The 23334-nt window shown below is 38.7% G+C and overlaps 2 protein-coding genes across 3 annotated transcripts; one reads left to right on the top strand and one right to left on the bottom strand.

Annotated features, from left to right (window-relative positions):
- Positions 1-1013: 1013 nt before the first annotated feature.
- Positions 1014-6161, top strand: LOC119123220 (C-type lectin domain family 4 member G-like). Its single transcript, XM_037252146.1, has 7 exons — positions 1014-1168; positions 1272-1437; positions 2876-2974; positions 3068-3838; positions 3975-4117; positions 4671-4780; positions 5435-6161. Exons 2-7 carry the CDS (start codon positions 1332-1334, stop codon positions 5568-5570), a joined length of 1365 nt encoding a protein of 454 aa, XP_037108041.1. The 5' UTR covers positions 1014-1168; positions 1272-1331; the 3' UTR covers positions 5571-6161.
- A 2425-nt stretch (positions 6162-8586) lies between these two features.
- Positions 8587-23105, bottom strand: cabp2a (calcium binding protein 2a). 2 transcript variants are annotated; one of them, XM_037253479.1, is made up of 7 exons: positions 22932-23105; positions 22544-22726; positions 11836-11866; positions 10642-10776; positions 10099-10208; positions 9844-9991; positions 8587-9416 (listed from the first exon to the last, which is right to left on the bottom strand). In XM_037253479.1, exons 1-7 carry the CDS (start codon positions 22989-22991, stop codon positions 9391-9393), a joined length of 693 nt encoding a protein of 230 aa, XP_037109374.1. In that variant the 5' UTR covers positions 22992-23105; the 3' UTR covers positions 8587-9390. The 2 variants fall into 2 exon arrangements, with proteins under 2 accessions (XP_037109374.1, XP_037109364.1); XM_037253469.1 differs by lacking the exons at positions 22544-22726; positions 22932-23105 and adding exons at positions 16246-16467; positions 16743-17180.
- Positions 23106-23334: the final 229 nt, after the last annotated feature.

Here is a 23334-nt window from a genome sequence, read left to right as displayed (position 1 = left end):
TAAAACTTTGAAGCCAACATTGAATGAGCGCCATTCTATCTTCTTCTTTGGTATGGCGCCGTGAGTGGCTGCCTCCCAGCAGTGTTCTCTCTTTTCCTCTTTATTTCCTTCTTTTCTTTCTGTCTTTTTGTCCATTCGGCGATGCTGGTGCCTTCTACCGCACCTCGGTATCTCTTCGGATCGGGATCATCGGTCGAGACCGGCGTAACTCTACGACGGCTTCCTGCTTTTCCGGCCAGTGATGACCGGGTCCCTCGCCTTGGCCTTGCAGCCGCAACCCCTGTGGGGAGTCCGCTCCCTCGTGCTCGTCGGAACCAACGACTTTCGCCATGCTAGCCCCGTGGTGACCATCTGCACGTGGTCATCTGCATCTGCACCCGACTGGGTGCCCAGGACGCTGCTCACACGTTTGCCTGCTTTGTGATGTTTTCACCGATTCACGACCACGGTCCATTGGGCGCCGTTGAACTGGACTGCCCTTACACCTGTCGATGGACCCCGTGGAGGCTATTTTGTGTGTTTTGGGGTGTTCTCTTGTATTGAGGGGTGCTGGTTGGCCGCTGTTACTTTTTTTCCTTTGTCTTTTAGCTTTGTTTTGCTTTGATGGCTTTTATCTTGACCACTTTCTGGCTTTCTTTGTGGCGCCGTTGTGTGGCAGCCTTATGAGAGCCTATTGAGTTGCGCTCATGCCATCTGTGTGTCTTGTGTATACCCACTCTGTGGTATGGATACTGCTGGGGCCTGATGTGTGTTGAAATGACAAGGATACATGAAAAAAACAGATATTTTTAATGTCAAGAATACAATTGTGTATTTGTTTAACCACTATACTGAGAATTGTTGGGTGAGCAATCGAGGTTGGGAAGACGTTTACCAACTGGCTTCTTTTTGTGATGCTATAAAAACTGCACGTTCAGCATCTCTGTGGTTTGTAGAATCTCCTCTTCCGTTATATTGTGTCATATTGTGAAATAGTGCTCGAGTTGCTGAGCAGTTGCATCACTTTCATCCGCATGAAACTGCTTTCTTTCTCTGTCACAAATGCAGCATAGGTCAGTGGATGAAGTGCGACTGATTTAAATTAATAGCACAGCTAAGGAACTATTGAACTAGCTGCTCCAATTTGCCAACTCGACCTTTAGAATTTATATGAACACTGCAAGGAGTGGTAAGTCTTCGTCTTCTTTATATGTCACATCTTTTTTTTTAAATCTCACATTCAATTTAAAGTGCCCCAAAATTAAATGCAAATGCTTTATTTATTCATCCAGCAAAAACTTGTACCTGGATCAACTATTTACTCCAGCAACAAAAAGGAAGCGGCTAGGATAATGACTGTTAAGTATCAAACTTCTACAGAGACAACCATGGACATAGACGATGGGAGTGGCGGCTACAAGCGTCTTTTAATGAATGGCAGCAAGCTTCAGTATTCAGGTAACAGAATTCCAGTTTATTGCTTTGCTTGATAAATAATATTCTCATTATATATGTTCTTACACACTATAACCTTAATAATGTGGCTTGAAAGGTGATCTGTTTTTATAATTATAAATAAATCTCCACAGGGCTGTTGTTAAAGAATCAAATTGAACCAGGAAATATTGTTCTGTCTCCGTCGATCCAATTTTCACATTTATATACATCCAAAACATTATTATTGCTGCGGGAATAATCATCCAAATGCTCACAATACCTAAACTGGCCACTGGGAAATTATCTTTTGAAGTATCTATTGTTATATTTATTTATAACATTCAACACTATACTGCCTACTGATAGAGATTCATTTGCTTATGTAAAAAAAAAAGCAACAAGTCCAGACAGAAACACAGGAAAGGCAACGCGGGTATGGTAACAGCCGAGAAAGAAGAAATAAACTCCTTCACTTGCCTTGGTCTTTTGCTCTCCTCAGCGGTGAGTGGGGGTGAGGTGTCTGTCACTCAATCAATTGTGAAGCAGTGCAAGACATTGATGAGCAATGTGGCCTCCAATTTACATTAGTTTTCTAATTGTTCTATAATTAAGCATGGCCCTTATACAACTCAGTAACAGCCACTCTGCAGTTATATTACGTGAGCCAGTCAACCATCATTTTGATTTGCTAGAGACGTGGAATACGCAGCCAGTCAGACGCATGTATTCACAAGTAAGATAGTGGAGACAGGGCTGATACAGTAATCCCTCGTTTATCGGGGATAATTGGTTCCAAGACCACCTGCAATACGTGAAGATCCGCGAAGTAGTGTCACCCTCTCATTTTTAACATACATACATTTTTTGTGTATCAATAAGTGTATATTAAAACATATAATTAGAACATTAAATAATAATTTCAAACATGTAAATACTGTTTACATACACACTGTAAATGTTTTTAGAATGCTTTTATTATTATAACAACTTTTTTACAACAAGGTACAAGTGTACATACTATAAATATGTTTTTAGAACTCTTATTATAAAAAAAAATTATGACTAGGTACAATACTGTAAATATGTTTTTAGAACTGGTATTATTACAACTTTTTTGTAAAAAAAGGTATAAGTGTACGTACTGCGATTGTGTGGCTAATCCCTGCCTTCTGCTGGCGTGTGGGCAACTTTCGTGCCATAATTCGTCAATTTAGAAGTTTTATTTTGAATTTGTGAATTTTTTAGTTTTTTTTAATTTTGAAAAAAAAAACGCGATGTACTGAAGCCGCGATGTAGCGAAGGATTACTGTACAATTGATGCCACCCTTGTTGCTATTATTTTGCTAATATTGTGTGAGTGGTCTCAGCTCACCGGAGCAAGATGCATAAGTACCTAACTGTGTGATGGACAAACTTCAAATGCCACATTACTAATTTAGTGTAACATGTTTGTTTTCAGTTTATGCATTGAGGAACAGCCCTTTTAGGGTTTCCACGCTTTTTCTTGGGCTGATGTGTGCTATCCTGGTGGCTGGGGTCATTGGGCAATCTATCCACTGTGAGTCTACCTTTTGTTATGTTTGCCACAGATGTCAAAAGTTCACCAATGGTGTAAAACTGCTTAACTTCAATACATCTGTTTTCTGTGCAGACTGGAAAGTGGATAAAGACAATCAGAAGAAGTTAGAAGACGTAGGGGGGGAGAAAACCGAACTACAGTCCCAACTCAAGACTGTACAGAATGAGAAAAAGAACCTGGAAGTCAGCCATGAGCAATTACAACAGGGTTACAACTACGTATCTAAATCGACCACTCAAATAAAAACCAACAACGAGCTACTAAAAGCGGAAGCAAACAAACTAAAAGAGAGTCAGAGTAAATTGCAAGAAAGTAACAATGCTCTAAACAAAGAACTCGAGCAGTTGAAGGCCACTAAGGAGCAGTTGCAGACTAATAACGATGCCTTGTTAACTGCCAAAGACTTACTACAAACAAAGTATGAATCAGTGAGCAAGAGCAAAATCGTCTTGCAGACCAACTACGATACTGCAATTAAAGAAAGGGATAATTTGCAGAACAGATTCAACAATGCTACAAGGTCAAGAGAGAAGGTGCAAATGAGTTATAACGGCCTGATCAAAGACATTGAGCATCTCCAATCGCGATACAACTCCTCTGCCAGCCAGAGAGACAACATTGCAAGCAGTCACAAAAACCTGACGTTGGAAAAAGAAAATCTACAGGCAGTTTACAACACACTCGCCAAAGCTACTGATGAATTGATGGCGTCCTATAATTCCACAATTGAAGAGAAGAAGTATCTTGAAAGCCGTGTGAAAAATCTGACTGCAGAGAGAGACCTGCAAAGGGCTGAGATTGGTCAGCTGCAGGCCACAGTCATAAAATTGAACGCGTCACAAGGTAACGCTTTCTATTTGTAACAAATGCAACCTAACAAAAAATTGTTAGATGGATTTTTTTCTGTAATCATGGCATTAATACTATTACTTGTTCTCATAATATTTTTTTTCTATCAATGAATAACATTCCATTGTAGCCAAGGTCTGTCCAAGTAGTTGGAAGAAGTTTGAGAACAACTGCTACTATAGTTCTTCATCCAAGAAAACATGGTACCTGAGCAGAAACTACTGCCAAGGAAAAGGAGCAGACCTGGTAATCATAAACACCAAAGAAGAAATGGTGGGTTGCTTTAAACTGTATAAAACATTTCCTTCTTTGAGGCTCAGTGAGTCTCCTGGTTAGACGAGTCTTTTACTAGAAATCTCACTCGTCAACATTTCATCAAAGTAATTCGAACTTGGTCAGTTTGAAATAAGAACTTGACACAACAATGGACTTGACACAACAAGAGTGACAAAGTGCTGCACAGATGAAAACAGAAACAAATTGCCCAAAACCATATACGCTGTACATGAAAACACTAAATGGGAGATAAAATGAAAAGAAAACTCGTTGCCAATATGAATATGTATATGTTCAAAGGTACGTAATTAGCTCACACACACAAGAGATTATTTTTTATAAACTAAGACAAGTTGCATTTCTTACAAAAACACACACACACAAAAAATGCCATTTCATAACCTGGAAGCTACAGACTCACCCTCCACCTACTAAAGCAGATTGTATTTGGTTTCCTCCATTTCACAATCATTTAGCTGGTCTTTTGTTGTAAAGTCAGAGCAATTAAATGCATAAACAACCAACATTTTCCTCATGTTTCTGTTTCTAGGTATTTGTTAATGGATTGTTTACAAGTAACAAAGAGATCTGGATTGGACTGACCGATGAGGGAGTAGAGGGTCAATGGAAGTGGGTGGATGGGACCGCACTGAGCCTAGAGTAAGTAAAATATATAATCTCATTTTATTTTATTAACCTCATTGATCAAGAGTTATTTACCAGGTTGCCACACTTGATGCCTTTATAATTTTCTTCTGACGATATGTTAAGATTTCATACATAATCATTTTACACTGTTCCCATTTTGTCCATTTTTTTTGTTTGTTCATCAGTTATCGTAAAAAAATTTTCAATTGATAATGCTGCAGTCATTTCTGCAGCAACTTTTAAAGTTAAAGCAAAAGTTAAAGTCCCAATGATCGTCACACATACATCTGGGTGTGGTGAAATTTGTCCTCTGCATTTAACCCATCCCCGTGTGATTTTGATCCATCCCCCGGGGGAGAGGGGAGCAGTAGCGGTGCTGCGCACAAGAATCATTTGGTGAACTAATCCCCCAATTCCAACCCTTGATGCTGAGTGCCAAGCAGGGAGGCAATGGGTCCCATTTTTATAGTCTTTGGTATGACCCGGCCAGGGTTTGACCCCACAACCTTCCAGTCTCAGGGTGGACACTCTACCATTACGCCACTGAGCTTTTTAGTCATTTGCATGGAACCCAATTACATGGAAAGCTTCAAATCTCCATAAGGCTTCTGGCCTTCACGACCCAATCTTAGGCCTTGATATAATGTGTTTCTTTTGGTATTGCAGGTATTGGGCTGATGGACAACCGAATAGTTACAATGGTGAGCAGGACTGCGGGGAATTTTGGTACCGTTCTTCAGGAAAAGCTGAATGGAATGATGAAAAATGTAGTTCGCAGAGATATTGGGTGTGTGAGATGTAGATGCCTCAGTAAAGGCAAGCACACTCCCACGGACTTGAAGACTGTATACATCTTCATTGCACTCTTGGGTGCTGTGACCCATAAGTCAAGGTGTTCACTGTTTATACTATACCACGCCTGGACCATATTCTCCCAAATAATTTTTTTCTGTTGTATACCTGGAGGCTGAAGCACTCTGTAAAGGTCTAACATATTGCATGATTTGATTCAATTATTTGCTTCCATGTTCTGCTGATGATGACTGGGTTAGTGTTGACTTGTCCTGGTGGTCACAACATCTGCAGTTATTGTAATGGTGAGTTAGATGTTGATCATTGTTCTCATTTTTTTTCTCAGAATTGAGTACACCCTTAGAATTTAGTGAGTCAACAACTTTGTTGGTTGCGCACAAACATCCAGGTTATACCTGTATTCGCGACATACCAGAAGTCTGGATGAGAGAATTGACATACCTTTTAAAGTGTGCAAAACAGGCGTGTGAAAAAATGTGGCTTGTGCACCCATGGGAGAATATGGCCCTTCATAAAAAATATTTATCATGTGATATTTGTGTGATAGAATTTTAGTTTATGAAGCATACAAAGAGGGGACTTTAAAAGGATGGTAACCCCCCCTCCCCCCTTTCAACCCAAATATGGATATCATCTACACCTTTATTCCCAGACTATACAAAATGTTTTGAAAGTAAATTTTAGTTTTTGCTCTTCTTTTATTGTTTAAGATTTACATTGTACATTTACATTGTACATTGTACAAGCTGACTTTGACTTTGACAATTAGTTACAATTAGTTGATTCTGAAGGATAACATCCTGGAGCATTCTCTTTCATAGAATACATGCAAATGCATAAATATGTATAATCTGCAGGAACAAATAAATGTCTGTGTAAGATTCAAGCCAGAGAGACAGTTTAAAGGGACAGTGTGGATTTCTTTTGCCCTTTAGTGGTGAACTAAAAGAATGCAATGACTCAAGTCAAGTTAATGCATTTTGAAGCACATGCTTTAACTACTGTCTCAGAGAGACCACATGTTGCAAGCCCACCACTAATTTCTTCAACAGAGATGCAAGCAAAATATCACCACAAATGACTTCTAGTATTCTCTCAAATGATTAAGTAAGTTCACTCCATTTGTTAAACAGGCAAATTAATGCAGCAATTTTGCTCAAACCGCGATGTGCTTGCCAGTATTGCCCCCTCATGGTATACATACCAAATTGAATGACAAACGTGAACAGATGTAGATTTTTTGCTGTTGTCCGCTTTCTACTTTCTCTTCCTCTTTTATAGCTTAAATGATCTAATGTTTTTGTAAAATAGATAGATAGATAGATAGATAGATAGATAGATAGATAGATAGATAGATAGATAGATAGATAGATAGATAGATAGATAGATAGATACATAGATAGATACATAGATAGATAGATGAGAGTAACAGACATGCAGTAGATTCTTATGAAAGTGTCATGCAACAGTAAGTAAGTAAGTAAGTAAGAAGGACATTGGTACGATCACACAAGATAATTTGTGTGATCGTACCAATGTCCTTCGGGTTGTGTTAAAAAGTCTCACAGTATGGGGGAGAAATGATCCCGTCAGCCGTCTTGATGGACAGCAGCCTGGCCAACACCCGTTGTTCTGCCACAGACGTCAGATCAGGAAGCTCTGCGCCCACAACAGAACCTGTCTTCCTCACCAGTTTGTTCAGGCAGGAGGCATCCCTCTTCTTGATGCTTCCCCCCCAGCACGCCACTGTAAAAAAAGTGCAGGCAATAGCATCCTTCACTCCTACCTTCTTCTGATACAGAAACTGTAGAAGGTCGAGAGCATGTCCTGAGGTCTGATGTGTTGAATCAGTGATCATTCCAAAGTCTTCATCAAATGCGAAGTTAGCGCAGTTTGCCTGAAGTCATTCAGCTCCGGAGGTCGTGGTTTCTTTGGGACAGGGATGATACACGATGTCTTCCACAGCTGAGGCACCACACCCTTTTTTAGACTCAAGTTGAAGATGCGCTGTCGTGAGTCACCCAGCTCCAGAGCACAGGCCTTCAGCAGACGAGGAGATACCCCATCTGGACCAACTGCCTTGCTGGGGCGGAGTTTCCTCAGCTGTCTGCTCACTTGAACCACTGACACCCTGGGTGGAAGGGTATCGTCCACCGGTCTGCAGCTGAGTGACAGAGCATGGGCAGATCGGGGATCAGAAGGGGCTAGCGGGAGAGAGGACGAAAGCGAGCAGGTGTTGTTGAACCTGTTAAAAAAGTCATTCAGCTGCTTCGCCCTCTCTACACCGCCACTAATGGCGACATCTTGCTTTAGGCCACAGCCGGTGATTATCAACTCATCCTGTCCCACACCTCCTCCATGCTGTTCTTCTGCAGCTTCTGCTCCAACTTCCTCCTCTAATGCAATTTTGCCTCCCTGAGCTGGACCCTTATCTCCCTCTGAACATGCTTAAGCTCTCGCTGATTATCAGCCTTGAATGTCAAGCTCTTCAAGTGCTATAAGAAACAATGAATTCCTGGGCAAAGTAGATCAGCTCTGACAAACTAACATGTGCACTGCAATACACTGATCAACATTGACGCTAACTGAACATTTTCAAGGTTATGATTTGAGTTCCACATTGAGGGCAATGGCGAGTGTTGACAGCCATGACAAGAAAATTAACGATGTGACGCATCATGGGTTTCTAGACAACAGTAGAAAAAAGACGTCCTGCTACTAATAATGTTCAGGGATATGGACAAAGGTCAATTCATGCATGCACTAAAAAAACAACAACAAAGGGGTGGAACCACATCAAACATCCAATATGAATTAGTTGGACCAAAGTGCTTTATTTAATTTGTAATGGCATCTAACAATGTAAAAATATAGCATTTGTTTTCTTGAAATAGTTATATATTTCTTAAAACAGTACTATCCAACAGTGCTACTATAACCCAATAGATTATGTGAAAAAGTAGGATTTTAGAAGAAGTAGTCATAACAGTCTTTTTTTATTTAAAATGTTTTCAAACATTTTCAAAAATTCTTTAGTTCATAACTTAATAAAAAGCTGTTTATTTGAATGAAGTTTTTAATGGAAATGATTATGAGCGTGAATAGTAACAATCTCATCAGTAGGTTTTTTTTTTTACTTCTTACCAACTTTTCTTCAAATACTGTTGATACATTTAATCTCAGAACCATGGTACTTGATGACATTCTACATTATTATTTTCTAACATTTTCTACCAACAAAGGGAAGCAAATTAGGGCGTCTATACCGTATTTTCCATCTTAAACATTAGTTATCACATTCACTTAGTGTTATAATCTAAATTGTGACGATGAAAAAAGACACCGGATTACTTTAGTTGTTGAGCCCCTGAGTATTTGTGGCTGCTATAAAACAAAATACGTGCAATGTCGCTAATGTTGCTTCAACAGTCACATTAACATGGTCAGGATTGAAGTCCAAAGTCTTGAAGTCTGAATTGAGGTTAGTCATGGTGAAAAATTTGTCTGCGAGCAGCAGGTTTGTCTTATGAAAGTCAGTTTTTTTAATTTTCTTATCCATCACTTTTATTCTATTCAGAATATTTGACCATGAGCATTACCTTGCTCAGCTGCCCTTCTATTTCACATCATTCCATTACATGACTCAAATTCTCAACAGTCACATTACATTGTTGCAGAGCTTTAACACATGCAGAGGGTTCTCCCACACCTGTTACAGAATAAAAGGGTGGATACAAACAATGTATAGCAAGAAGAATTACAACATTAACAGCGTGTAGTCCCCTTTCACTGCAGCATAGACGCTTCGATCAGCGAGACATCATTCGGACAAACTCTGAGGAAAGAAAATATTCTTATCAAGGCCGTCTTTTATTTGATCTCAAACTGAATTTTAATCCAGTTGCATATTTAAGGAGTAGGACATGTGTACTGTACATTCACTGGCCATGACATTGGCTCCACATGCACATTCTAATAAAATCTAATATTGATAAAATGTCTGACATGTATTACTTCATATGCTTTGTTTCATTATTTTATCAACAATAATAATAATAAAAAAATAATATATGTGATGCAAGCAGCGGATTATAAATATGTCACTGCTAATACTATCATTTTTGCACAGTGCCTAATTGTTTAGTAAATATAAAAACAAAAAAATGTGTATGTCAAAACGAATTAATTTCGGAAAGAGATGGCACAATATATATTCTAAGCAGCTGTATGTATAGTGGAGGTACATACATACACATACTCACCCTCAAAGTCCACCTGTCCGTCCCCGTTGAGGTCAACATCACGCAGGATCTCATCGATCTCGCGGTGGTTGAGTTGTTCTCCCATCAACTTCTTCATGGCTTCTCTCAGCTCCCCAAGGCTAATCTGACCATCTCCATCAGAGTCAAACTGGGAAAAGGGCAAGAACAACAAGGCCAAATGCAAAGGATCCCACAATTAATGCTTTTATATCATAATACGAGACAACTTGTCGAAGCAGCATCTGTAATGCTTACTTCTTTAAAGGCATCTCTCAGCTCTTTGACTCCAATCATGTCTGCAGTCTCAGCCAGCATTTTTGGACCCATCAACTCCACAAAGTCTTCAAAGTCTACTCTGCCGCCACCTGGAGGCCAATAACCACAAAAGGTTAAAAAAAATTACAAAACAGATTTTTTTTTTTATTTTTACCAAAAAGTCACACTTTAACAAGATTCTTATTTTTTTAAAATATATTAATTTGTTTGAAACACCCCAAGGGTATATAAGCATTCTTTTGTGTATGGTTTGTTAAACAAGCAGTGTCAACAAAGGCCTGCTCAAATAATATTTCAAATGAAATACACAATTTTTTTTAGTATTATTTTGTTATCATTTGCAAATAATATTTTACCATGTTGCAGTTGATTTATAAAATCATTTGGGGGGCATCATTCACTTAAATATGAAATCACTATCATGATGTTTTATCCCCTGTATAATTGTTGTTAGGAAGACTTTTGGATGATTTTTTTTTAAATTTGTTTTTTATGTTTTAATGAGCAGTTTTTTGGACTTACAGATCTGCTGGCTGAGCTCTATCAGTTCCATTTCTGTTGGCATGTATCCCATAGTCCTCATGCACTCGCCAAGGTCCTTACAGCTGATAAAGCCATCCTTGTCCTTGTCAAATTCTCTGAATGCCTCACGCAACTCTGTAGGAATAAGTGATTTGATCATAAATAATAAGAATGACTATTTTTGGTTTACAGTAGTGTAAAAAAGTGTTTACCCTCTTCTTGATGGCTTGGGTTTTGTGTGAGTGCGTGTGCGTGCGTGTGTGTGTGTATGTGTGTCACACTTCACTGTTCCCCGTCATCAAATAATTTAAATTTAAATAAACACAATATGCAGGTTTTAAATCAAGAGTTTTAATATGAAGGGGGTGGGGGGGATCCAACTCTACATGGCCCTGTGTGAAACAGTGTTTACCCACAGCATTTTAATCAAATTCAAGACTGAACTTTAACCAGGCCACTCCAAAACCTCAATTTAGATTTTTTTTTAAACTTTTCACAAATTGACTTGCTGATATGTTTTCAATCGTTGCTGCGATGCAAACACAAGTGAAAAAATCAAATCACGATTTAAAAGTTGCATTTTATGCTTACTTATTTACATCTTTTACATTTGTTTGCTGACTTCAAATTTTAAAGGGGAAAAATTGAATGACTGAATGAATGAGTGAATATTGGGATTGACATTCAGAATGAGAAAGGGCGAATACCTTTTCGTGGCATTCTAACTCTCTCTCTCTCTCTCTCTTTCTCTCTCTCTCTCTCTCTCTCTCTCTCTCTCTCTCTCTCTCTTAAATATTTATAGAGGATGAAAATCGCTGCTAAATGCTTAAAACCATACATTCATGACTGTTGTGTTGACATGGAGGGTATGTTAAGACTACGTATGGTTAGTGTTCAAAATTCGAAAACAATCACAGGGAAATTGCTGTCCTCCCCCATCTTTTACACATTTTTATTTTCCAATATAATGTTTATTAGGAAATTACTGCAATTCTCTCCCAATCAAGCATCTTCACATGGAAGTCACATATCGTTGCAGCACTTACTGAGACGCACATGGTTCATAATAGCAATGGGATGTGTCAAGGTGAGGGCAAAGTCAGAAAAGCTCTCCTGTTCTCAATCAATAGATTAGATCGAAAGGAATGAGAGGGTAGGCGAAGAAATGCAATAATTGTACGAGAGCAACTATACCTTCCATTTCCTCAGGCCGCAGGTCTCTGTCCTGTTGAGTGTAGATTGAGGTCAAATAGTCCACGAAAACAAGAGGGAAGCCAAAAGAGCGGGAAAGCAGATTAAACTATTATCCATGAACAACACTGCCAACAAACTCACTGTCCCACCACTGGTACAAAAGCCAAAAGAAAAATGTCTAGTGATTTGTTGACCCCCCCCAAAACAAGGCTATTTTCTGGCACGCACACAACAGTATTTTTTTTGCTAAATTACTCAAATACAATTATATAACATTCATCTGGGGGGAAAAATCCTTCAAATTTAATTCTTGTCATTGTTTTGGGGTCCTTAAATATATACGTATATCCTATACACATAGTAGATACATACATACATACATACATACATACATACATACATACATACATACGTGCATACATACATACCGTAATTTTCGGACTATAAGTCGCGGTTTTTTTCATAGTTTGGGTGGGGGGGCGACTTAAACTCAGGAGCGACTTATATACATATATATGTTTTTTTTCACTTTTTTGGGCATTTTATGGCTGGTGCGACTTATACTCCGGTGCGACTTATAGTCCGAAAATTACGGTACATACAAATGTTAACTTGAGCCCCTGAAATACCATGCCGGTAAATGGTCACTTAGTAATTCAACATATTTGGCAGATGTCATTTTGACACCTTCAGCTATCCTTGAAGCCTACAAAATATTACTTCGTCACCTTGTTGGGTGTCACAGCCTTGGGTTGGTGTCCAGCAACCGTCAGTAACGCCGCCCATCAGGGGCAACCAAAGCGGCATGGAATTCATTGTTGAATGAATTTAATTGTTTTCATGTATTTCTGAGCCCACTACAAATGTTTCTCCTTGTCAGGGGTGTGGCTAAAATAGAGCTTTTTGCATGACTTTGGGGGGCCTGCATCGAGAGGTTCTTGGGACTCCAAAGAAAGAGTCTTTTTAAAAGCTAAAATATGATGCATTTGGTTAAAAGAAAGGTTCCTGAATGGGCCACTTACTCTGCGATTTTTATCATACAGACTAGGGAAACTAATGATCAAACCTGCCTGAAATTGATCAATTACCTAAATTGACAACATGCAAACATTTTTCAAAGATTCTAAATGCATAAGAAAATGTACCACAGTGGTGAGGTGACACAAGGATACATCTGTTCACGTTATGTTTTGCAAGGCTAGGGCATCATCAGCAGGAATAATACATGGTTGGATTAGAGGTTGCTGAAGGCCAACACAAGGAGATTACAGCCCTAAATTGTATTAGAAATCACGACAGCTTATCGGTTTCTCATTTTTCTACCCCAAACCTATTTTGTCAGCTGCCGTTTCATTAAATGGACATCAATTCACCTGCATGATGGACACGCATCACCATGTATAGTTCTTGATTGAATTCTAATACGAATATGAATGTTAACCAAAGGTTTTGGGGTTGTTGTTTTTTTTTTTAGTTTCGTTCTTTGACACTCAATTTTGCTGTTGCTCTTCAAATCAGGCTTATTGTTAACTGCAATAAGGCTACTTTGGCACCATACATACATACATAGTGGGCAACTTTCCCTTTTATGCAATACATTTTCTCAATAAAATGTGTATTGTAATTCCCCCTAAACATTTTTGTTACATAATACTCTGAGTAAATAAAATCAGAAGATATCGTAATGCTTGAAGCGCTGAGGACAGAGTGAAAGAATTGTCCTGCCTTCCCGAGCGAGACAGCGAAACAACTTCTACTACTTCAGTAAATTTATTGTTTATTAAATTCAATTGCTGAGATTTTGGTTTCAATCGATACCCAATGCCTGTATTGCCGATACCAATACTGATACCAAGTACTTTTAGGTTTAAAAAAATAATATGCTTTTTTAAATTGCTTGTCCTATTTATTATTAATAATAATAGTATTTACTACTAATAATAATAACAATGTTTTGTGGAACTTGAAATTTTGGTTGACCTTTTAACCGTGACTTAAACTTGACTTGACTTAACCGTGCCATAATATCTTTAATAGAAATATACCTGGACTGTTGTTTTAAATCGCAATGTACAAAGTAGTAAAGATCTGCATATTTTTAGTGCCCGCCTCTCTTAAAATCTTTTTGTCCAGACACCGTCTCCTGGCTTATTTTGATTCGATTCAATAAACAAGCCAATGAGTGCAACCTTATTGTCCATTCTGGTTTCCTTTCCACTGGCCTTGTACTGCCAATCAGAGAGAACACAAAAGGAAAAATTCCAAAATGCACTCTGCTTGCAGGTTGTTTACTTGCAGTTAAATTCAAACTATTCTCACTCAGACGGTATATTTTATGTTGTGCCTTAATAAAATACTGCTGGTAGATGGAAAAGCTCAAACAAAGCACAAGATGACTTTTAATATAAAATGTCCATCTCTGTAAATATATTCAATCATTCGTCTTCTTAACCGCTCATCCTCACGAGGGTCATGGACGTGCCGGAGCCCATTCCAGCAGTCTTTGAGCGGTAGGGGTGGTATACCCTTAACCGGTCGCCAGCCAATCAAAGGGCACAAATAGACAAACAATCATGCACACTCACAATCACACCAACGGACAATTTGGAGAGGTCAATCAGCCTACGATGCATGTTTTTGGGATATGGGAGGAAAGGGTTAGATTTTATAAATCTAATATATAATGATGTGAGATTATATAAGATTTTATTTCAACCTTTTTGTTTAAGAGGGAGTTTGATGACCATCATAACCAGGATGTATTTATTGCTAATGTTGGCTCCTGAAAGGTTGTGTGTCTTGTGGCTTTAGTTTATCTGGTTATGGTATAAGGCAGGGGTGACTGGTATAAGGCAGGGGTGTCAAACTCATTTTTGTCACGGGCCGCATTGTACTCATAGTTTCCTTCGGAGGACCATTATGACAACGTCTTATATTATAAACAGTATTAGCTACATAACAAACGGATTAATAACTAGCTTGGAATCGGAGACTAGTAAAAACTATTCAAGTATTTTAAAACGATGAATGGTAATAGAAATTACTAGCAATATGTGTAGTTTTTAAAAGTGAAGACAATTTGCAATTTTAGTATTGACACTTGAAGTCGATCCACAATTTGTCTTCACGGGCCACATAAAATGATGTGACGGGCTGTATCGGGCCCCTGGGCTTTGCGTTTGACATCATGGAATAAGGTCTTCCTGGAAATTTGATATGGGTGCCAAGTGTTGGCAAGACTAAGGCTATTAAACCTTGACAAATTCAAATCTTCTTTCATTAGTTGTTACTCCATATTTCCAGGGTGACCCTTTCCAGTCTTGATGAGCATAAAAGTATCTCGTTTGGCATTCCAGTCTACCTGAACAGTTAAAATGTCTTTGTTTGACAATAAGCTGTTCTAACTGACCATAAAAATCATTTATTCCCTCATGTTCTGACATAGGTGCATACACCTGTATGATCAAATTTAAGGGTTTGGCAACAATTTGGATACATATCATCTTGTTATTAAAAGGGCAGCATTCCATCACAGATCATGTCTTTGTATACCATAAACACTAACCCACTCTGATGTTAGACGTTCTAAACAATGTGCCAGATTTGATGTCCCTCATCAGATGTTCTCCATTACTGAGCCGTCTGACTTCTGCCAGGCCAATCATATCAAATTTGGATCTTTCCATCTCTTCCAGTTTTCCAGTGGAACGCAGTGTATGGACATTCTATTTACAGATTGTAATAGTTTTCTGTACTAAGTTTCATTTTGCATTCTCATACCACCCTTCAGCAGGTATGATTACAGGTTATCAATGGCAAGTTTCCTGACCTAACCTAATAGCTAGAATAAGTTAGACAAAATTTGTTTTGCCTGTTTTAGAGGTTTGACTGCTACAACAGATCTGATTCAATTTGTTATCAAGGTTATACAGAGCTTGCTGAGGTTATTTATATTTTTAAAAAATCGGATGAATTGAGATTAAACCGTTGATACAGTAAATAAATGCATACTGATGGGTCTGGTGAGGCGCTCTACTTTTCTGCTGAGCAATTAGTATTGTCCTACTGTTTGAAAGCTGTTTTACAAAGAAACTTTGAACCTGGCACATAAACAATGAGTAACATTATGGGAAATCATAAAGATGGTAAGATATTGCCAGGATATTGAATTAAAACCAAGCTGTAAAAAGTCTCCTCTACATTCATGGTTATTGCATGTCCCTGTGGACTATAACTCAGTCAAGCGGCCATAATCTGTGACTTCCCTTCCTTCTTAATGCTTTTTGTCAATTAGTGCTGCGAGCCTGTGATTGAGCTCTACACATTATGATTGCATGACATAAATCGGGGACAAAAATAGTGGGGGATGTTTCAGTCTCTTTTGAGAGTGTGTGCGGTAGTCATACATACGAGCTGGCTCTGTGCGAAGCCCTGTTTGAGGAAAACACACGCAGGCCCCACTATGTTGTGCAACATGTTGCAGTTCTTAACCAGAGCGCAGAGCGGCTCATCGAATTCCGGCTCACTCCCTCTTTCCTCGTCTTCTTCTGTGCCCATCTCACCTGCATCTCTCAGGCCCCCGAGCACGGCTGTTGCCAGCGGGGACCCGCTTCGCTCTACAGGAGAGGACCCCTTAGAATAGAGGGATTCCATTAAAATAGCAGCATTGTATCAGCAGTGTAATTTCTACTATACTCACTTTAATGGAGGTAACTGCATTTAAAATATTAAAATTAGTTTGACTCAACACGGCAATGCAATTTGTAGTATATTGTAGTATGTACGTATATTCGCACATTTTCGTTTGAATATGATGTTAACAAAAGTGAGAATGCTGGATAAATCTATGAAGGTTAAGTTTATACTAGAGCATATTGTGCAACAAAAGCAGTCACATGAATCCTTACCTTACTCTTTGTACTGTTTTTTCTAGATGTCTTGTTAATATTTCCCATCATCACCCTCTCCTTTCCTCTTTTTTGTCCACTCAATACTGCTGTGCTCGTACTCAACAGTCAAATTTGAATCGGAAATCCAACAGTGTGCTCCATCCTGCGCATATCATTGAATTTTGCCTCCAAACAGCTCCAAGCAAACTTTCCTCCTGTGTGAACAAGCTACAATCCAAGTTTTTACGGGTTCTGATAGAGCCAATGTATCCGCATAATGCCGTGTCCGATCCTTAACTCCCAAAGGTTATTAGAGGTTGGTAAAAAGAAATTTCACATGAATATTATAAACAGTTACTGAAAAGTGATAGGTCAGTATTGGAGAGCCTGGTCATGTATACAGAATGAAACAATCCACAATCTCTGATTACATGACTTGGACATTTTCTCTCTCTCTCTCTCTCTCTCTCTCTCTCTCTCTCTCTCTCTCTCTCTCTCTCTCTCTCTCTCTCTCTCTCTCTCTCTCTCTCTCACACACACACACGCACACACACACACACACACACACACACATACACACACACACACACACGCACACACACACATTTTATCTATCTGTCACCCCAGCCTACTGGGACTGATCTCTTGAATTTGGACCAACTTAATCTAATCCTCCCCACCTACTTTCCTCTCTCTGCCCCTCGCACATCATGTTTATAGTCTCAAAATGACTAGCCTGGCACAACTCCGCGTGTGCATGAGAGAGTATAGAAGGGGGAGGTGTATGGGCAGAATTACGGATGGGGAGTTGGCTGTCTGTTTAATCCCTGGCATTTCAGATTAGAGGAAAGAGTTATGTTGGATATGAGAGTAAAGGGTTTCTGTTATAAGCAAGACACATGCAAGTATAAGACTGGACATTTACTTGCGCAATTTCGCAACAGTCAAACTTTAAAGAATATCTATCTATCTATCTATCTATCTATCTATCTATCTATCTATCTATCTATCTATCTATCTATCTATCTATCTATCTATCTATCTATCTATCTATCTATCTATCTATCTGTAATAAAGCATAGATGTACAGTAGAATGTCCATCCATGGATTTTCTATACCACACCAATATCCTGTTCAAGAAGCTGGAACCTATCCAGAATAGATTTGGACAACAAGCAGACTACACCTTCAACTTGTCACAGGGTACATAAAAGAGTGAGAACTAAACCCGAACTGGCTACGCAAAAGTCAAGTGAGTGAACCACTGCATTGTCAGTATGTAGCTCTGAGGATTAACAAGTGTTGTCACAGTACCAAAAATCTGACTTGGATACTGTGACTGCATAAAGTATCTCAATAAGATACTAAAATGATCCTTGTCTGTAATGACAGATACCGACCATTTTACGGCCATAACCCCGTTTGCCCACCTCGATAATGGAGGCATGGAACATGGTATACTCACAATGTCCCACGCCTATGCCATGACCTGAGTGAAGTTGTGATGAAGGAGGGAGTTGAAACTTCTTTTAACAGGGGACTTTGAAAGAAATTCTCAGCAGACCCTCACAATCCGTTTGGTCTGCTGGGTCAACCGGCATCTTCTCCCACCATCAGAGCCAACACATCACCAGGTGGTGATTGAAAAAATATCAATATTGCAATATTAACCCATATACCGTAATTTTCGGACTATAAGTCGCACCGGAGTATAAGTCGCACCAGCCATAAAATGCCCAAAAAAGTGAAAAAAAACATATATATGTATATAAGTCGCTCCTGAGTATAAGTCGCCCCCCCACCCAAACTATGAAAAAAACCGCGACTTATAGTCCGAAAATTACGGTAATATGCGTATCGCAAAGATATGCAATAATTTTCTTATAGATTTATATGCCTTGATCTGAATTTGACCAGTCAGACACAAAGTATAATGTGCATTGCCCTCCAGCTTGCTTGATTTTCAGCATGATTTTTTTATTCATTCATTAAAAATGTATTTTCCTAGGGTACATGTTAAATATTGCAATAAGATCTAGCGCTATATTCAACAACAATATGTTTTTCCAATATCGTGCAGTCTCTCAATGACCAGTAAGTACGTATATCTTTCTTTGCTTAAGATTGACTTAGAAAATGTTCTAAGGGGAGACATTTTTCTTATGCCATCACTTGGCTCAATTGTAGCTTCTGGTGTTGTTCTTCAAATCACTTGGTCCACTGCCTTTCATATAGGGAAAGTGCGGCTTCTAGGACAACACACCATTCCAACAGCCACTGGCAATTTCTGAGCCAAACGTTATTGTCTTCAGAACAGCTTTCAACGTGTTGAATTATCAAATCGCCAACAGAGTGCAGCAGAGCTCCTTTAATTCCGCTGTTGGAAAGTGAAAGCTGCACTCAAATGCAATACAGGATGGCCAACGGTAGAGGTCATAGACGGAGAAATGGATCACAAGACATCAAGATACAGAAAGATTAAAGCCCTTTCATTTTCTCCAACACTCAAGCGTATTTGATTTACAATGATTTCCCCAAACCGCGCTACCTCTCCTTGACCTTGAAATTTGATGCAGGATGTAAATTTAAATTATGTGCAAGGAGAGTGATAAGATGACAAGCAACATGACTTAAATCCACAATGTCTGTTATATAACTGTATGTGCCTTAACAGCTCACTGATCCAGCTGGACAGTGATCAGATTAGCAAACCTCATCCCTGGATGAGATTCCTACGCATTGTACATTTTCACAGACGTTCACTTGATGATTCACATTAAAAACTACCCTCCATGTTATATATATATATATATATATATATATATATATTCCAAAATGCAGAAGATTATTTAAAAATAAAAGAGTATCCTCCATGATGTAAAATTAATATCAATTAAAAAAATAATTGTGGTTTGAAGAAATGTCAGTGACAAAACTCCAAACAACACTTTGTTGAAAATTAATAGGTATTTCCTTAACAGCCCAGAGATTAGGTCATGCTGGGGCAGTAAGCAACAGGATGAACAGACACCAACATTTCCGCATTATGACCACTAAAACTTGATGTGGGCCAGATAACATAATTTAAAAGGTTTTATGGGTTGGTATGCTGTCATGTGTCTACTAACACTATGATAATAATCGTACAGACTACTCCGAGATGTCATAAACCAATCACAGTAGTTAAAACTCTCCTTGTATTCTTTCCATAAAAGTTTCGGCCTATCTATGAAGTATCAATGTCAGCAAAGTGCATTAGAAAAGAGTAATATGCAAACGCTATATAAACCAAGTCAGCTTTGTGATTGAAAATATAAGAAGTAAATCATCTCTTTTATTCCTCACAGTTTCCTCCATGAAAGTAGATCGTCTGACATTTGATGTGAGCTAATCGCTCAAATATCTGCTGAGACATTGTGAAGATTTTAATTGGCACGATCAGGCTGCATTAAAACAAGTTCAACTAATTTTAATTTATACAGTTGCACGGTACAGAGAAACAAGTAGGATAAGATAATGGAACTTGGACTAGAAAATACTCATTTTGTGGATCAAAAGCTCCACTGAACCTATGGAAAAAAATATGAGTCATTTTTCTGAGCACTAATTTCCAACCACTGTGATGCAGCAATTCTCCCTGATTTGTCATTTTGTCATGATGGAGGGCTTTGTGTGTCCCAAAGATCCAAGAAGCTTAATTCTCTGGGACTTGATGCCCCTGGCAGGGTCACCTATCACAAAGAGATCCTTGGTGAGGGACAAGATAAAATGTGGCTCAGAATCCCCCTATTATGATAAAAATGAGTGGATAATCTTTGTCCTCACCCTCACTTGGTCACCGGGCCTATCCTATGGAGATGGGGCGCATTGACCACCAGGTGGTGGTTTGGCCTGCACTCATTGGGCCTGGCAGGGCACAGCCAGAAGAAACTTGGGTTTCCTTTCCCATGGGCTAACTACTCGCAATGGGTGCAAAGGGTGGTGGTGCACAAAGAGGGGGTTGGACGTATTGTACTCTGGAGTTACCCACGGTGAGAAAGGTTTGGGCATACTTATTTAAATCATCTCAATAACTTGACTTATTAACTTATTTAGAAGTTGAGGGAATGATGATATGATGAATATACCATAATTCACTGAACATTTAACCATTATTATTTATGTAATGTAAAACAACAAAAAAGATGATGAAAAACAGATTTTTATTTTTGCTGATTTTTTTTTGCCCTGATCTTAGTCAAACTTATCCCTCCTCTTATTTTCACTCACCCACTCGTGGAAGGTTGATGATACCTTTTGCGCCTGTCCAAATTTGACTTTGAGTTGCAGTATGACCAGGAAGTATGGTCCACACTCACTGACATCCACTGGATGATCTGGTTTCTACGTAAACTGGATAATACATATCCATTACAAATGCTGCAGGATAGAACTGTGTGTTCTTGATCTGTACTCATGGTTGAGGACACAACTGCTGTTGTATTAAATGCCACTTTGGTGACAGCGCAGCTGCTGACCGACTTTCATAAGATGGATAAAGAGGGACATGATGTTAGAATAAAGTTCTCATCATCTTATTGAATATCCTAATTTATTCTGAGCTATCTCTCTCTCTCTCTCTCTCTCGCTCTCTCTCACTCTCTCTCTATATATAGTATATATATATATATATATACTATATATATATATATATATATATATATATATATATATATATACCGTAATTTTCGGACTATAAGTCGCACCGGAGTATAAGTCGCACCAGCCATAAAATGCCCAAAAAAGTGAAAAAACCCCATATATATGTATATAAATCGCTCCTGAGTATAAGTCGCCCCCCCACCCAAACTATGAAAAAAAACCGCGACTTATAGTCCGAAAATTACGGTATATATATATATATATATATATACATACATATATATACGTATATATATATATATATATACATATATATGTACGTGTAATGTAAATAAATGCATATAGTGCTGAAGCATGTAAACAAACAAACAAACAAATAAACAAACAAACAAACAAACAAACAAACAAACAAACAAACAAACAAACAAACAACTCATGGAAGAACAACCAGACGATTTAAAATGGAGTAAATGTTAATAAAATAATGTTGTATTTGGTTAGGATCTCTGCCTCTCAGTCAGAGTTTCTGGTTTCATGTTCTCTCAGTCTTCATTTGAGTTTTTTTTTTTTTTGCTGACCCCCACATTCAAAAATCATGCATAAAAGGTAAGTTAATGTGTCACTAAATGCGAAATAGTTGAGAATGTTTGTGTGAATGACTGATTGTCTATATGTGACTGAATGGCAACCAGTCCGTAGTGTCCCTAACCTATTACCCAAAGTCAGCTATATGATAGGTTGATCCTGACAAATTAGTGGAATGAATTTAATTGGTTGATGGCCAAATAGATACACTGAATCATATTTGTGTGTCCAAACTGTGCTCCATGCCTCAAGTTTCTTCCATCTTATTGTGAGAAAAAAAGTGGTGGAAATGATGCGCATCTGGCTGTTTGTCTTCTCACTCATGGCAGCTCAATTTGAATCCCTGTCAAATCAATCAATATCTTCTGCCTTTCTTTTTAAATTTTACCTTATGGAAAATCACATTTTTGCATACCTTTATGATCAATAGCTGTACGATGAAATAATACAAAACACAATTATACTGTATGTGAAAGCCTTTTTGACAATAACCTTAATGTGTTTCTTTCCTCCTTGGTTCCTTGGTACCTCCCCAGAACTCACGTCGAACGAAACAATTCTCAACAAAATATTGCCCAGTTTGGAATCCTACCTGTCCAAACACAGAGGCAACAATGGGCCGCAGCTTTCCCTTGTCTTCTTCTTGCAGCCAAAGGTCATCACGGTCTCCCACAGGGGAGGACAGGCTCAAGGTTTTGGCCTTCGGCTTTGGAGGCCTCTTGATACTAGCTGAACTCCAACGCCTCAGAGATTCAATCTTCTTTTTGATGGAACCCTGCCAAGAATGCAATATTCAATTCATCAAGGTGAGTGTGGTGTTCTGCAAGTTTCCCTGTTTGGACAACAGAAAGCATGTATGACAAACACGAGCAGTTGTAGATCTCAAACAGTGAGCATGTTTAAGCAATTTAGGCCTCCAATGATGAATGCAGATTGAGAAAAGATCAATAAGACATTATGAGAGCTGTACATCAACTAACCTTCTTCACCAATTTTCCTTCTGGCACATCCAAGGATGACACGTTCTTCACGTCTGTCATCTTTTCTGCCAAACCTGCATGCACAGAGATGCCCGCTCTTTCCTTTTGTCCTCTTTATCTGTTTGTGGAGCGTCTGACATTGGTTGATAATCTGAGGCACATCTCTTACTGTGGTTGCTCCTCCTTCCCTCACCCCTGCCTCCCTTTCATCCCTACTGCTTTATGCATCATATTTTCATTTGCCTGGTAGTATGCCGTGCATCTCTTCTTTAACTTACACAAACACGAACTGGCATTATTTGCTTATATGGCAATATGTATGCATATGCGTACATAAAATAAAAAATCACTCAATTGATTTAAAATGAGCACAATGTCAGGGGAGGTGCAGAATTATTTTTCT

This window comes from Syngnathus acus, chromosome 1 (genome assembly GCF_901709675.1).
Source record: "Syngnathus acus chromosome 1, fSynAcu1.2, whole genome shotgun sequence".
In the NCBI taxonomy this organism is placed as follows: Eukaryota; Metazoa; Chordata; class Actinopteri; order Syngnathiformes; family Syngnathidae; genus Syngnathus; species Syngnathus acus.
Note: the sequence above shows the minus strand (reverse complement) of the source record. Positions and strands in the feature narration are given on the sequence as shown.

Bases quoted from the DNA above. Each gene is read 5' to 3' on its own strand.
- LOC119123220 (XM_037252146.1), top strand. From the start codon at position 1,332: ATGACTGTTAAGTATCAAACTTCTACAGAGACAACCATGGACATAGAC. The intron at 2,975-3,067 runs GTGAGTCTACCT...TTTTCTGTGCAG, and splicing joins CATTGGGCAATCTATCCACT to ACTGGAAAGTGGATAAAGAC. The intron at 4,781-5,434 runs GTAAGTAAAATA...TTGGTATTGCAG, and splicing joins GGGACCGCACTGAGCCTAGA to GTATTGGGCTGATGGACAAC.
- cabp2a (XM_037253469.1), bottom strand. From the start codon at position 16,793: ATGATGGGAAATATTAACAAGACATCTAGAAAAAACAGTACAAAGAGT. The intron at 10,777-11,835 runs GTATAGTTGCTC...TTATTCCTACAG, and splicing joins GCGGCCTGAGGAAATGGAAG to AGTTGCGTGAGGCATTCAGA. The intron at 9,992-10,098 runs GTAAGCATTACA...CCCTTTTCCCAG, and splicing joins TGAGAGATGCCTTTAAAGAA to TTTGACTCTGATGGAGATGG.